The sequence below is a fragment of the Anoplolepis gracilipes genome, chromosome 15, assembly GCF_047496725.1.
Source record: "Anoplolepis gracilipes chromosome 15, ASM4749672v1, whole genome shotgun sequence".
NCBI lineage: Eukaryota > Metazoa > Arthropoda > Insecta > Hymenoptera > Formicidae > Anoplolepis > Anoplolepis gracilipes.
Window position 1 is genome coordinate 8281206 of NC_132984.1, and position 16558 is coordinate 8297763.

Below are 16558 nucleotides of genomic sequence, written 5' to 3' on the forward strand. Positions count from 1 at the left end.
AAGATTTGTACTTAAATCTGGTACGTACAAAACTTCTTTTAATTTACAATTTTTGAATTCCATTGATTCTAATTCTTTTGATGTCATCGATTCGTTTACTTTAGCTACTCCAATCGACGATTGTTTTTCCGTAAATTCTTCCATATTCTTCACATGATCTTGTTTGTTAGTCATGTTAGAAGTAGTTCCTGAATCCACAATCCACGCTTCTTCTATTTTTGATGCATTTGCAAGAAATGCTACTTTATCTATTTTATCTTCTTTATTCTTCTTCTTTTTTCTGAAGAACCAATCTTACAGATGTTACATATTCTTTCGTTTTTAGTCTGTTTACCGTTGCAAGTTCTTGCTAAATGTCCTGTTTTGTTACATTTAACAGCGTATTTTTTTATTATTAATTTTTGATTTTGATTTACAATCCTTTGCTAAATTCCTAATTTATCACATTTATGACATTTTTTATTTGTTACCTTAAATGCTACTGCTTTCTCTTCAGATTATCTTTCAGAATTTCTCATTTCCTCCGTTATTAATCGTGCAGTTAGATTATCCAGTGTCTTTTCATTTCTGTTAGTTGATTCCCATGCGCTTGCGAAGTATTTATATTCTTCTGGAAAAGTTGCTAATATCTTTGAAATAATCATCTCATTTTCTATTTTAGTATTAAGAGCAGTTAATCTAGTGGAGTATCAATATTTTTTAATTTACTTACATAAGTTGCTATCTGTAGTTTTATCGAAATTCAAACTGTAGAACGTTTGAAGAAGATTGCATTTCTGTTGTTCATTGTCTCTTTCATAAATCGCATTGATCTTTGTCCATATCTCATATTCAGTGTTACAGTTCAATAGATACATCAGGGATTTTTTGTCGACTGTTGTAACAATTATTTTTTGTGCGATAGCATCCTTTTTCTTCCACGCGTTGTCTTTGTTGTTTACTGGAGTATCAACAGCTACGATATCGTATAATTCATTTGCTTTAAATAATATGCCTACTTGAAAGTCCCATAATTGAAAATTTTTAGTATCAGTAAGCTTCTCTACGTTAGCAGAATTTTCTGTTAGTGTTTTTGCCATTTTTTTAATTATGTTATTTGTTTTATCTGTTCGATATATGTAAGCTACGTGTTATACTAACCTATACATATATTTGCTTTGTGTCATCTAATCTTAAGTCTAATGTCTCATATAATTTTGTTAGTGTGTTTTTAATATGTTTTTACGCGACTGTCTTTACGTTTTGTATTTTTTTTTTAATGTCTTTTGCAACTTTTTACGTTTCTTAATCTTTTACACTTATATGATATCTATGCCCGTTTCCTTTTTTTTAATATACTTGTCTTGGTTTTGCTTTCTTTTTTATTATATATAATTTATTATTTTGTCTTTATTTACTATTATTATTACGACTTAAGTGAGCATCTGGGCCCATAACCTGTTAGAACGTATTTATATTTGACAGAATATCAATCAAACCATAACACGCTTTTGTACATAAAAGACTTCAACTATATTATGTCTCTTTAATAAATACCAACAATAAAACACATACAATTACTATTAAAGCAGAAATAAGCAAATTACAGAAACATAACCAATATTTAACTAATAACATAACTTGAAATAAACGTACGTGTCTCTTATATATTATGTAGTATTCAAATTAGTGTAATTACAATATATATCTGTGTAGTGTTAATTTATCGAAATATAAATATGTAAATAACTTATCTGTAAATATATAATTAAGACGAAGCGCACAGGTCGACAGTCGCAGAAGGAAAGGGGACGAGTCCACAACGACGACGACCTATATTACGTTTCTCTTTTATTTTATTTTATGTATAGTGTGTATGGAATGTGTTCTTAAAAATGTAGTACAAAATTATATTAATACAATTTTGATTTTAACAAAAAGCATCTCAGATATCAATCTCTTATTATAAAATGGAACCTCCTCTAACACCTTAACTCGTTCCAACAAAAATCGTGATTCTGAGAAGATAGTCTATGATTAGTATGATAGAAAAGTTGCGGACATTTGTGTTGATCTGCGATTTATGTTTGGCTATTCTAATTTTTAACATTCTTGATGTTTGTCCAACATACGAGGCATCACAATCAGAACAATTAATTTTATAGACCACGTTAGTTTTACAATTGTTCGGAATAATACTTTTTTGTACCTTGATAAATCTATCTATTTTATTCATGCTACAGAATGATAATTTGACATCCGTATTTTTGAAAATGGTTTTAAATTGTTCCGTAATCTTTGGTAAATACGGAACGGTAAAGTAAGAAGGAGAACTCTTATGTGTAGTATTAGTAACAGAATCAGGTTTGTTGATTAAGTATTAAATTCGTTGATGGATGACGTCAAAAGTCAATTTGAGCGAGTAGTTATTGTCTAGGAGTATTCTAATAATGATGTCAATATTTTTGCATGGAATTTTGGATGTGATGGAGTAAAAGCTCTATCGATAAGACCAATAATTGTGCCCTTCTTTTGACAAAGCGAATGTTGTGAATAAAAATTCAAGTATCTACCTGAAAAAGTCGATTTATGGTACCAGTCAAATGTTAAAAAATTGTTTTGTACTATAAGCGTTACATCAAAAAAACTGATTTTACGGTCATGTTCGATTTCTAAGGTAAACTGTAGTCGTTTATGAAATGAATTAAAACAAGAGAGGGTCAAATCTATAGAATCAAAAGGAACTGCCATTAAAATGTCATCCACAAATCTAAAATAAAAAGAAGGACAGAAAGGTAAAGTGTTCAGAGCACGATTTTCCAGATCCTGCAAACCAATATCGGCTATGATAGGAGACAATGGGGAACCCATGGGGGTACCAAAAGATTGTCGGTATATAATGTTATTGAAAGTGAAGAATGTTGAATTTAGAACCAATTTAATTCCATTTGGGATATCACCTTCCGGTAGATTGCAATTATCTTATACGAAGACCTATCTATTTGAGACGCTTTCAATCGCTAAATTAATTAGAACATTAGTAAAAAGAGACACGACATCTAATGAAATAAGTCGAAAATCTTCGTTTAATTTTATCTTTGATAGACTATTAACAAGTTCAAAGCTATTGTTGATATGGCTCTGTGCTGTGGGAAGATTTTTCTTCAAGATCTTGTGTAGGAATAATGCAAGGGAACGAAATAAAGTGTTTATGGTGGAAACAATGAGAGTAGTAATGGGGCAGGTATGGCCCGTCAAAACAAACCCCCACCACCGCGCCCTCGGGCACCGCGGGGGGTGTCTGGTGTTTTCCCCCACCACCACCGGGACTGACAGAAAAAAAAGTTGGAGGGGCAAGGGTTAGCGCTCAGAAAAATTTATTTTTTGGAAAAATTTTCTGGTTTTCTCGGGACTTGAACCTAGGTTCTTCGTATTGCTGATCCTGGTCCTGGTGTGCTGGACTAAATAAGAACTTACTAGAGTAAAGGTTAGAAAAGGCATTTATGTTACGTAGTGGGGCAGGTATGGCTCTTGGGCCGATATCGGTTACGGTGCTGGTGAAGGGAGGAAAAAGCGCTTTGACGTTCTGCAAGCGGGGCAGGTATGGCTCTTGGGGTGATATCGGTTACGGTGACGGTGGTGGAACAAAAAAGCGCCTTGGCGTTCTGCACGTGGGACAGGAATGGCCCATCAAAACAAATGACGTCACATGGTAGGCGACCGTGTATAACGTCATGCCTGTGAAGATAAAAAAAGGATAATAACACAGGAACGTGCAGGTTCTGTCAAATGCGACGGTATGACGCAACAAAAGAAATAGTATTATCGGTGGCTTATATTACGATGCGTGCCTATTGTTGAAAGAGGTTGCGGAACATCCTCTTTCAACAATAAATTAACGGAATTACTTATATGTAAAATAGGAAAGAGGAGTGGGTGAAAGAAATACACTACGCAAAAAAATTAAGGGATCACTTTAAAACTTGCAAATTTTGCCGATTTTTAAATAGCTATATCTCAGCTTCGAAAGGTCGTAGGACGGTGTTCCAAAGCGCATTTTAATGGGCGAAGTGTCAACTTTAAGATGTGTGAGCTCGCATTGCTCGCCTCATCGAATTGTATTATGTCTGAGGTCTAAAGTGAGATCATAAAAAAATTCTAAAAATTTCATGACTTTATGATCATGCACGGAAAAAGCAGGGATAGGATAAAATATGCCTCTACATTAGCTTTAAAGTGGGCACCTTCCCCTTTAAAATGCGACCAGGCGCAATGCTCTATCGTGTCTAGAAGTCGAGTTATCGAATTTTATATTCACCCCTGCATTTTACACGAATTTTGGCAATACCTTCGGCATTCGCGTTATCCAATGTGCACCGGGGAGGTTGCTCGGTCGAATTTTGCACATCATGTGTATGGTGTATGTGTGTGTTAAGTGCGTGTTAATTATGATGCGTGCGTATGTGTGACTTGCGTGAAATTGTATGTGTTGAGTGTTTCTTGTTGTCTTTTTCAATATGTGTAGTAATGTTGAATGCATGAATGAGAATGTTTGTGTGCGTGTCTGTTTGCGTGATTGTGGGGGTACTATTTAATTTAAAATGAGGTGTTGTCACCCTGTCGGTTAATTCTCATTTTAAACTTCATTTAATCTCTCATATTGATGCAGCTACTAATTTCTGCTTGAGGAATTTCCTGCCAGATCTCTTGGAGGACTCTTTCCAGCTCGGCTAATGTCGTTGGTTGTCTTGAACGATTTCTCAACTGCTGACCTATCAAATCTCAAACGTGTTCGATGGGATTCAAGTCCGGGCTCATCACTGGGTGATCGAGGACAGTGATGTTATGATCCCGCAAAAATTCTCTTGTCACCGCAGCAGTATGCGGACGAGCGTTATCATGCATCAGGATAAACTGACCTCCAATTCTTTCCCGGAATGGCAAAACCTGTGGACGGAGAATCTCATTAATGTATCGGATTGCTGTCATGCCTGGAGGAGGTATCAACACTAGGTCCGTACGTTGAGTTTGTGTCAGGCATCAACGTAAAGAAGGTATCGCATTAGCTCTCAAGTTTCTAGATTTTAATACGAGAGACGCAGTTCATTAAAAAAATGAGACGACATCTCAACGAAAATCAAGTGGCTCAAGTAATCGCTTTATTAGAAAATGGTAAATCTCAGCGATATGTTGCTAACAGATTTGATGTAAGTCAATCTGTCATAGCTCGTGCTTGGACTCGCTACCAAGAAACTGGGCTTTACCAACGAAGAGAAGGCCAGGGTTGTAGGCGTGCGACATCCGATCGAGAGGACCGTAACATTGTTAATGCAGCTCTGAGAGAACGTACAGTAAGTGCTCATTACATCAAAGCCAATGTGTTTCCAAATCGGTACATAACCGATTAAACCATCCAAAATCGTCTAAGAGAAGCTGGCCTAAGATCACGAAACAGAGCGCGTGTGCCAATGTTGACGGCTATTCATCGACGAGATCGTCTGGAATATGTCAGAGTTCACGTCAACTGGACTCAGAGGCAGTGGATTTGAATCCTTTTCACAGATGAGTCTCGTTTTTCTCTCTTCACTAATGATATACGAATTCGTGTCTGGCGTCGACGTGGAGATAGATTCGACCGTGCCTGTGTAGCACCAGTTCGAGCGTTTAATGGAGGCTCAGTGATGGTTTGGGCAAGGATCACTATGACTCAACGTACGGACCTAGTTGTGATACCTCCTCCAGGCATGACAGCAATCCGATACATTAATGAGATTCTCCGTCCACAGGTTTTGCCATTCCGGGAAAGAATTGGAGGTCAGTTTATCCTGATGCATGATAACGCTCGTCCGCATACCGCTGCGGTGACAAGAGAATTTTTGCGGGATCATAACATCACTGTCCTCGATCACCCAGCGATGAGCCCGGACTTGAATCCCATCGAACACGTTTGGGATTTGATAGGTCGGCAGTTGAGAAATCGTTCAAGACAACCAACGACATTAGCCGAGCTGGAAAGAGTCCTCCAAGAGATCTGGCAGGAAATTCCTCAAGCAGAAATCAGTAGCTGCATCAATATGAGGGATAGATTAAATGAGGTTTAAAATGAGAATTAACCGACAGGGTGACAACATCTCATTTTAAATTAAATAGCACCCCCACAATCACGCAAACAGACACGCACACAAACATTCTCATTCATGCATTCAACATTACTACACATATTGAAAAAGACAACAAGAAACACTCAACACATACAATTTCACGCAAGTCATACATACGCACGCATCATAATTAACACGCACTTAACACACACATACACCATACACATGATGTGCAAAATCCGACCGAGCAATCTCCCCGTGGTGCACATTGAATAACCCGAATGCCGGCGGTATTGCCAAAATTCGTGTAAAATGCAGGGGTGACTATAAAATTCGATAACTCGGCTTCTAAACACGATAGAGCATTGCGCCTTTATTGTCGCATTTTAAAGGGGAAGGTGCTCACTTTAAAGCTAATGTAGAGGCATATTTTATCCGATCCCTGCTTTCTCCGCGCATGATCATAAAGTCATGAAATTTTTAGAATTTTTTTATGATCTCACTTTAGACCTCTGACATAATACAATTCGATGAGGCGAGCAATGCGACCTCACACATCTTAAAGTTGACACTTCGCCCATTAAAATGCGCTTTGGAACACCGTCCTACGACCTTTCGAAGCTGAGATATAGCTATTTAAAAATCGGCAAAATTTGCAAGTTTTAAAGTGATCCCTTAATTTTTTTGCGTAGTGTAGATGATTAAAAATAAAATTGCTCAAATTTATTTATGCAGATTTTTACTACAAAAATCAATATTCTTATTACATATAATTGAGGTAATAATTAATTTTTATTAAGTAATAGTACAATGTATTTTTTTATATTTTATTACACAAAGATTTACATGTTTAAACATTACATGTCGGTATGTTTAATACGTTTTTCGTGAAAGAAAATTTTATTAAATGGACCATTTATTTTGAAAGTGGTGTAAGTCCATTTTTAAAAAAAATGAGATATGACGTATTTCATGCTTAATTTAATGTAAATTTTTTATGTATAACTAGTCCGTGTTTAATTTCTTTAAAAATTCCCATGTTTTGTACAACTTAAAATCGGTCGGTAAATGAAATTGCATACTCATCGATTATGAAAGTGGTGTAAGTCCAATTGACAGAGGTAGGTGGCTTAACAGGTGGTTGCCGATTAGTAGTCTGTTATTTTTAATTTCATTTGTTTTATCGTACGTGTCATCCTACGTGTCAAGAGTTGCTAATTTAGGTTGCTTATTCTATTTTTTTCTTAAAATGGATAACTTCATACTAACATCAGATAGTGATATAGGTAAGAACGAATGGTAAATCAATTGTTATTTTATAACGATTGAAAATATTTATTTTACTCAATTATAAATAAATTCACGCAGACATAAAGCCCATGAATATAAACAGAAGAATAATAAAAGATTCAAAGGATGAAAACAATTCCGCTATAAACAATAAATTAACGACCCGTAAAAAGAGAAGAAGAATAATAGAGGTAGGATCTTCATCAGATGAGGATATTGTTATTGAGAACTTAGATTCTGCAGAACCAAATAAAGAAAAATATTTGCAACAAGTAAACAAAATTAAGCGAAATAGTGGACAAAAGTATTATACAAAAAGAGGAAAATTCATTCCAGCAAAACAATTTGAATCCAAAAATTGTAATTGCTCAAAGAAATGTATTGAACGTATTAATGAAACACAACGTATAGAAATTTTTAATAAGTTTTGGAATATAGATGATTTTAATAAGCAAAATGTATTTCTATATGCTAGTGTTCAACGAGAATCTGTCAATAGAAGAAGGCCTAGAAATAATTCGGGCACTAAAAGGGCATATGCTTATAAATTTTACCTAGTCACTTCTGGTGGAAACATTTTAGTATGTAAGAAGTTTTTCATAAACACTTTCCAAATATCTACTGGACGAATTGATCGTATCCTAAAATCGCATGAGAACATTCCGAAAGACATGCGTGGAAAAATGGTTGGCTCTTGCAGAAGAACTAGTGAGCTACTGACGAATACAGTGATAGACCACATAAAAAGCTTTCCGGCATTTGAAAGTCACTATACTCGATCACAAAATCCAGAACGGATGTTTTTAAATCCTGAATTAAATATAAGAAAAATGTATGATTTATACTTGGAAAAATGCAATGAAAATAACCTGAGTTCAGTAGTTAATGAATGGACATATAGGAAAATCTTTAAACGAGATTTCAAGTTACACTTCCATTTGCCACGTAAAGATACCTGTGCGAAATGCGATTTCTTAAACATGAAAATTAAGACAACAACTGATGACGAAGAGAAAACGATTCTTGTAGAAAGACATGATGTTCACTTGCAAAATGCTGAATTAGCAAGAAAAGCATTACAAGAAGATAAAATTCTGGCATCAGAAAATCCTGATACATACTTTGCCTTCTCTTTTGACCTACAAAAAGCCTTACCTTACCCGAAATTATCTGTCTCAATCGCATATTACAAGCGAAATATGTATGTTTTAAACGAGGGTTTTCACAATTTCCACGATAATAAAATTAATATGTATGTGTGGGACGAAACTGTTGCTTCGAGGGGATCACAAGAAGTAGCTTCTTGTTGTTTGAAACATTTAGAAAACGTATCGACCCAAAGCCATGTTATTGCCTACAGCGACATGTGTACTGGGCAAAATCGAAATTTACAGATGGCATTGATGTGGTTGAAGGTTACCCAGTCGAATGAAAATAACATTGATATAATTGACCACAAATTTTTACTTTCGGGGCATTCATATCTTCCGAACGATGCAGATTTTGGCATCATCGAAATGGTATTGCGAAAAAAAAATGTTCTGTACACACCACAGGATTATTATGAGGAAATAAAACAATGTAGAAAACATAACAAATTTATTTTACACGAAATGAAACGAGAGAATTTCGTTTCAACAAAAAACCTTCAAAATGCAATTAGAAAACAGATAAAAAAAACACTAATGGCGAACAGGTCAACTGGTTGCAAATATGTTGGTTGAGGTTTCTCAGAAGTGCCCCATATACTATTTTATATAAAACATCAATGAAGGATCCAGAATTTAAAACTATAAATTTATTACCCACACGTCCTGGAAGACCGCTAAAGTTTGAAAAAATCGCCCTGGCGCCTTTGTACGAAAATGCCAGGCCTATTACTTACGAAAAATATAAAGACATGAAGCAGTTACTACCGTATATACCTCCGGTGCATCATGCATATTTCGAAACACTGCCACATGCAGAGCATAAATAAATACTATCAGTATCATGTAATTTTGACAACGTAATTAGTGTCTACAATTAAATTTTATGTCTTCTCATGAGTATTTGTAAACAAAATCGAATTAAAATGAAGTATATTTAAGTGCTTTTTCATTTTTTTAAATTGAAATTAAACGATATTTACAGTTGTCTAATTTTGAAAGTGGTGTAAGTCCATTTACAGCCCATAAATATGTATTATTGTAGTCTAATTCGCCTAAAACAAATCTATATAATGAAATTAAATATTTATAAAACAATAGAGACATTGCCAGACTTAATACAATTTGCCTAAATTTTTGAATTGACAGATATGCTAACATCCAATTTTCTCGAAACATGAGAATATGGACTTACACCACTTTCAAAATAAACGGTCCAAATAATCATACAATCAAGCGATCGTTACGTTCGCAATCTTCGGTAAGAAGAGTAAGAAACTGATTAAGATCGTAACCACTACACATATAATATAAAATACGTAGCAGTATTGCCCGCAAGTTTGAGAAAAAATTCCTTGTAATTGCTGGGTATTCCAATGGATGGTGAAATTTCGCCACAGTCGGAGTAAAAATCCGGAATACAAAGAGGGTAATTCGTAGCTATCGAAGTAAGTGCCTATACTTATCGAGGAAGTACCGTATTTATCGAGGAAGAAAGCGAGCCAATGTTCTCCAGGTCGAGTATTGTTGTCGGTGTTAGCAACAATGGCCATCGACCTCGTCCACACCCTCGGAACTCTGTCGGCATAATACACTCCCACATGTCTGGCATCGAGATGGTGGAGTGCTTGCAAAATTTCGCGAGAGTTCATTTTTTTCCAACAAAAGCGAACGAACATACGGTATTATTTGAATAACGTTTTTACCTCTTTTGATAATGCGATTTTATCAATATCGGCTTTCGGGTTTTCAATGTCGGTTTGCGTAGAAATGTTAACAATTTTGAACTTGTTTCCATCCAGTAACGTTTTTGATTTCATCAATTTCACGAATCCCTCTTCTTCTTCTTTTTCAATTAGATGTTCGATTTTTTGCAGGTTTTGTTTCTCTATTTCATTACTCGATTTAATATTTTCATTCATGTCACAAAAAACATAATCTTTGCTTTCGATTTTCTCGGCGATTTCGTCGTCTGTGTTCTCGGAGTATATTTCACAATCTTTCTCAGTACTACAACTAACTTGAGTACTAAACGTAACGTCGATATCACGATTATTTTGTGTAACTATCCAACATTTAGTTTATAGTATAAGCATTGTGTATGCGCTACGGAAGATTCCAAAATTCCAAAATCCGTGGTGAGAGCAATATCGTCCGTCTTCTTCTTTTGACGTTAGGTTTTTAAATGGCGGGGAGATATCTTCCAAATTATTTATATCTCTGGAAAGTATATTCCGCAAGTAGCTTGCTTTTTCGTTGCCTCTAACGTAAATGTAACGCACACGTCTTGTAATTTCGCGCAAATGTGAAATAAAATATTTCAGATTAGTTTCACCGTCGAACCACTCGATACCGTGATAATTTTGCGAGAGCCAATTGTTTTCTCGTCTTGCTTTTGCGGATAATTCTTCAAATGGATGTGGAGGCATCATAATCCAATGGTCAACGATTGGTGCGTCAGTCGAGACAATGGTGACTTCCTTTGGGATAAATTTATCGTTGACATCACGGAAGCTTTGTATGTCGATGACTATGTCCATATTGTGAAAATTTATGTGTTTACAATGACAAAGTATAACCTCTTCACGAAACGCTCGCGTTCACGTCTCGAATGAAACTAAATCTTCTTTTGTTGCAATACACGTTTTTGGAAAACACGGTGATATCGATATTTTATTCGAAAGTGGAGGGGGAATTTTTAACCGAGTATTACACTACGAGGCATAAATCGCGCATAGATAAACTAGCCGGAAAAATCGACGATGACTTGACGCGACGCGTCGATTTCTATCACATTATCGAACTCTGCGTAAACAATACAGTTAACGGTCTCGGCGAGAGCTCTCTCGAATCGCACTTCTAATCGCAAACTTCCATGTTTCACAAAATTCCAATGACCGGCACAATTAGCGGACAAATTGGGTGTAAGTTCAAAGGCAAATAACGTATATCTCTTGAAATAATCCTCTCTGGTTATAGAATTTCCTTCATTCAAAAAATGGATACCTGTTCCCGAAAAAAGCATTTGATAAGTTTCAACATAAAGCAGTTCTTCAACTGAGAAAACCGGCTGTAACGGTCTACTGGGAATTTGCATACCATCGACATACATCGAGAAGAAATTTATATCCCAATTTTTAAAATTAAACGGATTTAATTTTCTATCACCATTAAATGTTTTATTATTGACGAAGCCGACTATTATTCGTTTCAGTAGTTGACCTAATATTGCATTATCTGTTGATGCTATGTCGTAATATGAATCGTAAAAGTTTTAACCTCGACTCTCGTAAGTGGATACTTGGCAGTAACTTTACTCAACATTCTAGCATGTGCGAGTAACACCCCGGCGCTTATTTTTGCTCTTCTCACAAGTAAGCTCGCATCCAATATATGAATTTTCGATAAACTGTTACTTTCCATGAGACAAACTGAATCTTTCGAACGTACGAGTCGTAAGCGTACTTCTACTCCGTTAATTAAAAATTTGTCTTGATTGAAAACGTCGCAATGAAGATGTCCTATAAGATCTAGCGCTCGTTCTCCGTGAATGCATCGTGCTCCTCTCACGAGCGCGGCGTTGCCTTTTGATTCCAATAGATCGTCCATGTATCCGGGTGTATCCGCGTCCCACTGACTCGAGGTTAGATGGGTAGTTTTGCGGGTGAAGAGTAATTTAACAACGCCTCGATGTACGCGTAAGCGTTGTTCGGAGGGGACACGAGCTTTTGATTGAAATACACGTCGATCTGATTGAAGATGGAGTGGAGTAAATGATTTACGGGCCCTACTTTGACCTCTGCGGCGGCGGCGGTATCTCCCGTTCGCGGCGCGAGGTCGCCGTTGGTTTCCACGCGCACTCGAAGACTCAGCATGGTATGCGTGAGATCTAAATATTCTTCTCCATGGCCTGGGATGACGAATTCTATCGGCGAGTTGTCCGAGAGAGAGCTGACGGGTTTGTAATAGATCCATTGTGAACTTTCGATGCTAGTCTGCGTGGGCGGTAAAGAAAAAAATCGAGTTCACTTTTTAAACACTCGCTCGAATGCGTATGAAGAAAAGACATGATTATTTACCGTAAATTTTTTATCAATATCTTTTACCGATATTTTCGTTGTCTACTGTGTTTAGCGTGATATCGTTTAAGAAAATATGTCGGATACGGTGTGCTTTCTAGAAGTTTTACGACGTTTCGTGGACGAGTCAAGTCTTTTCTTTGACTTGCGATTTTTCTTTTTCCCCTTGCTTTTTAATGTTTTATTCCTCGCTTTGGTTTTCTTCGGTAATCTTTTCTTATTTGATCGCCGACGTTTACGTGACGACGTTACCGCGGATTTAACGATACGCGCGTTAAGCCCGGCGAAAGGAAACTGAGCTGCGTGCATTTTCGCATCTGTCTTATATCCCGAGCCTTTCATCAGACTATTTATTTTTTCTTTAGCTTTTCTCTTGAGATTGTCGCGCGATTCTTTAAAACGGTTTTCGGCCGACACCTTTAGCGGTATATTATTTTCAATATCACCGATTATATTAACACCGGTTTGTAAAGCTTCTTTCTCTACTGCACGCGCTCCTCTCCTTAGATAAGGTAGTATACATCTAAATAATCCTCCTAGAAAACTTCCGATTCCATGACCGCGTTGATAAGGTGCGCCGACGAAAACTCTCGGAATTCCACCACCTGTGCCGCTTTGTAAATTGTAATACTCGTAGTAGTCTATCATGTTGCATTTGAGAACTTAATTTTTATCTTTTTCCCTATGATACCGACGTTCACAATACTAACGGGTTCGCCTAAAGTGTAACGTCACAGTCAATGTTCCGGATTCGAATGCTATTTTTTTTCCGATCTCATATCGATTTCAACCCTACTAAAATTTGTTCGTCGTAACAGGATATAATGCAGAGAAGAGAAATGTTTCACTTGATTCGTTCCGTACTCGTAATCGCGACCATGCCCCTCGACCGACACTATTCGGAGAAGAGGAGACTGCACATCGCCTGTTATATAAGGTTCGCAAATATCACAATAAACGAATAGTTTATCAGGAATACCGCGAGCCAAACTACAGGGTTCGTAACTATAGAATCCAAAGTGTCCCTTTTGAAAACCGAGTTTAACAAAAATTGATGTAGATTTTTTTTTTGAATCAGAATTATACGTCGTAAGCATAGTATAGTATCGACCTTCCCGCTTAGGAGCATTATAAAGTGCATCCCCTAAACCGAGTATTCGTAGAAGTTTATCGTAAAAGTTTACATAATGATTTAGTTTGCATTTATTTTCATCACACTCGAGGTAAAACTTTATACTATCGGCGGATAACTCCCGTCGATCCAGACGAAAATGCGAACCGGCTCCTTTACACGTCGTATTAATCGCGGCGAGAAGTTCGTCCATATTTTTATAAATGCCAGCCCGTATTTCGTCTTCCCTCAAAGTTATCACAGAATCTTTTTCCTCGTTACCTCGAATGTCAACATCAGCGAATGTGGGTATATTCTCACCGCATTGTATATGAAAAAAGTATTGGAGAATTGATTATCGCTGAGTGCGACTTCCCATTCGCCGTGTAACTGTATCGATTGAGACAATTCCATAATAAATGACGAGGTAGTATTGTCCGGAAAATAACGCATACTGCTATTGCTCGGAAGAACCAGTAGAAATTGATCTTTCTTCATCTCAAAGATTTGTTAAACTTGAAGCGGGAATCCAACTATCGAACTAGCTAGGATAACCACGCCAGCTAACTAACAGCTGTTTATTATCACCACGTCCTCTGCTCTTTATCACGCGATCGACGATAAATTCTTCCTCCTGTAAATTTTGTCAACTCGGGCTAATTCTTGCTCGTAAAAAATACCGTCTATGACCTCGCCGGCTAAGTCACTTAGTTCGTACACTCGCGGTTTTCGCCAATCAAGAACCCGATGAATTCGAAATATCTCCTCACTCCACTTCGCCTCGTATCCTTTCTCGAAGGTGACTTTTGCTCTACTGATCCGTACGAGTTCGCCAACGCAATATTTAGCCTTTTGTTTTTCCAACGAAGAGTTATATTTTCGCGCGCGATGCGGGCATTTTCCCGCGTAACGACCGCAGGTTGCATTTTGATACTGGAATGACGCGCGTGATTATAAGCGTGAACGATATCCTGCAAAACATTTATGTAACGTCGTGTATTTTTATGCGTAAAATAACGCCACATACGTTCCTTGAGTGTTCTATTAAAACGCTCCACTATAGCTGCTTTAATATCAGGATTGCGAGTTACGCGAAAGCGAATGTCTTTTTCTTTTAAGAATTTTTGTACAGGATGCGCAATAAATTCTTTACCCATGTCGGTCTATAGGTAAACCAGTAGACGACCATTGTTTCTCGAGAATATACGCTTAAAAGCTCGTATTACACAGATACCTGTTTTGTCACATTTCAATAGAGCGCGTGCTTTGTCACGATAAGATTTTGGCACGGAGACGACTATTTGTTTTATCATTTCCACCGATTGAGCGCGTTTTTTCCCGACTGCTACTAGCATTACTACCGCTAATGTTACCGTCGCTGCTAATTAAAGTTTGCGTTTCCAAAAGTTCATCGTTATCGTCATCATACATTACTTTCATGTCTTCGTTCTGCTTTTCATCTACCTCGCCATTATCTTTGCGTAAACGTTTTCTCGCAGCTCGTACAAAGTGAAGATAACGTTGAAGTACTTCCTTATACATTTTCCATCTTTCCCCCTCGTCGCGGGGAGTCGCGAGATTAAGAATACGGCACATCTCAGTATCGAGTCGCGATAAAGTAGTTCCAGGCGTCTGCACCGAATTATTATTTTCGTTAACATTTTCCAGATTTTTTTTTTATCGAATTATCCGACGATGATGTGCTATTTCCGGATGATGTTGATGCGCTACATTCTCTCGAGATTTTCCGTAGAAATTAAAACCATTTTTTTAGCTCTTTCCATTATTCAAATATCATAATCGTTAATGTTTTACTTTTTATTCTGAAAAAAACAGATATAAAAAGTTGTATATTTTTTTCATTTCCCGATAATCCGTGATAATATAACTTCGAGTAAAGGAGCAATAAGATAGGGTAAGAATCCTCCCCGTTGTACCAGTAGCTTTCTTCTGCCTCTCTAATTACCTCGTTTTGTCGCGACGCATTGTAAGATGGTTTTATGCTTAGCTAATCGTCTTTTTTCGTTACTTCCAAGCGGTACGTTTCCTTTGAGCGTATTATAAGCGCACTTTTGTATGCACTTTATTAGTTTATTATCTGCACTGCGTAAGAAAGACACTCTTTGATTTTTTTCAGATAGCACAAAGTTTTCAAAAGACATGCGTGCTCCGTCCGACGAATTCCGCGACGTCAGTGACGAAGGATATTTATTCTCTTTTACCATTACGATATAATAGCGCGACTGGCAAGATGCGTATGTAATCACCTTCCTTTTATATACTCCCTCCTCTATTGCTCGATCTACGAGGGACGTAATGCAGTGAATCGTCGGGAAAGATACACGTCCGAAATCGATATTCGTCTGGAGTCGATTGTTTCAAATCAAGCAATAAATACCCATGCGGTCTCGAGGTTGCGTCTTAGTATGCTTCTTCCATAAACTTTGGGTCGTCGGGATATACTTGACGTGCTAAATGACGAATTTGGGCACGATTACGCGGATTTTTGGAAACAACTATATAGTTCGCATTGAGAGATATGTCACGCTGTCCACGCTCCTGATGGAACAGATTTTGCGAGATAAGAATAACACTGAGATTCTTATGACGGCTTCCTTTCGTAAACAGATCCACGATAGCACGATAATGATTCTCTCATAAGATCGTCGATTATTACCAATTTCGGAGAAAGTGGATCGTTGGAATAATCTTCCGGGCGCGACAATCCCTCTCGAAATTCGATTATATTTTTTTTCGCGTTTCTCAAAGTATTATTACCGCTGAAGAATCCGCTTCTTTGTGCGCTTCTCTCTTCTTCTTCTCTTTCACTCACAGCGTGTTGTAAGCGCT

General features: G+C 37.1%; 1 protein-coding gene and 1 pseudogene across 1 annotated transcript; one reads left to right on the forward strand and one right to left on the reverse strand.

The window, feature by feature from the left end:
- Positions 1-7329: 7329 nt before the first annotated feature.
- Positions 7330-9348, forward strand: LOC140674240 (uncharacterized). Its single transcript, XM_072907624.1, has 3 exons — positions 7330-7366; positions 7449-8890; positions 9067-9348. Exons 1-3 carry the CDS (start codon positions 7330-7332, stop codon positions 9346-9348), a joined length of 1761 nt encoding a protein of 586 aa, XP_072763725.1.
- Positions 9349-13302: 3954 nt separating this feature from the next.
- Positions 13303-14206, reverse strand: LOC140673805 (uncharacterized; annotated as a pseudogene).
- Positions 14207-16558: the final 2352 nt, after the last annotated feature.

Excerpts from the sequence above, each read along its gene's own strand:
- LOC140674240 (XM_072907624.1), top strand. The coding sequence starts at position 7,330 with ATGGATAACTTCATACTAACATCAGATAGTGATATAG. Across the intron at positions 7,367-7,448 it reads AACATCAGATAGTGATATAG|ACATAAAGCCCATGAATATA; the intron begins GTAAGAACGAAT and ends AAATTCACGCAG. Across the intron at positions 8,891-9,066 it reads ATTTTGGCATCATCGAAATG|GTCAACTGGTTGCAAATATG; the intron begins GTATTGCGAAAA and ends AATGGCGAACAG.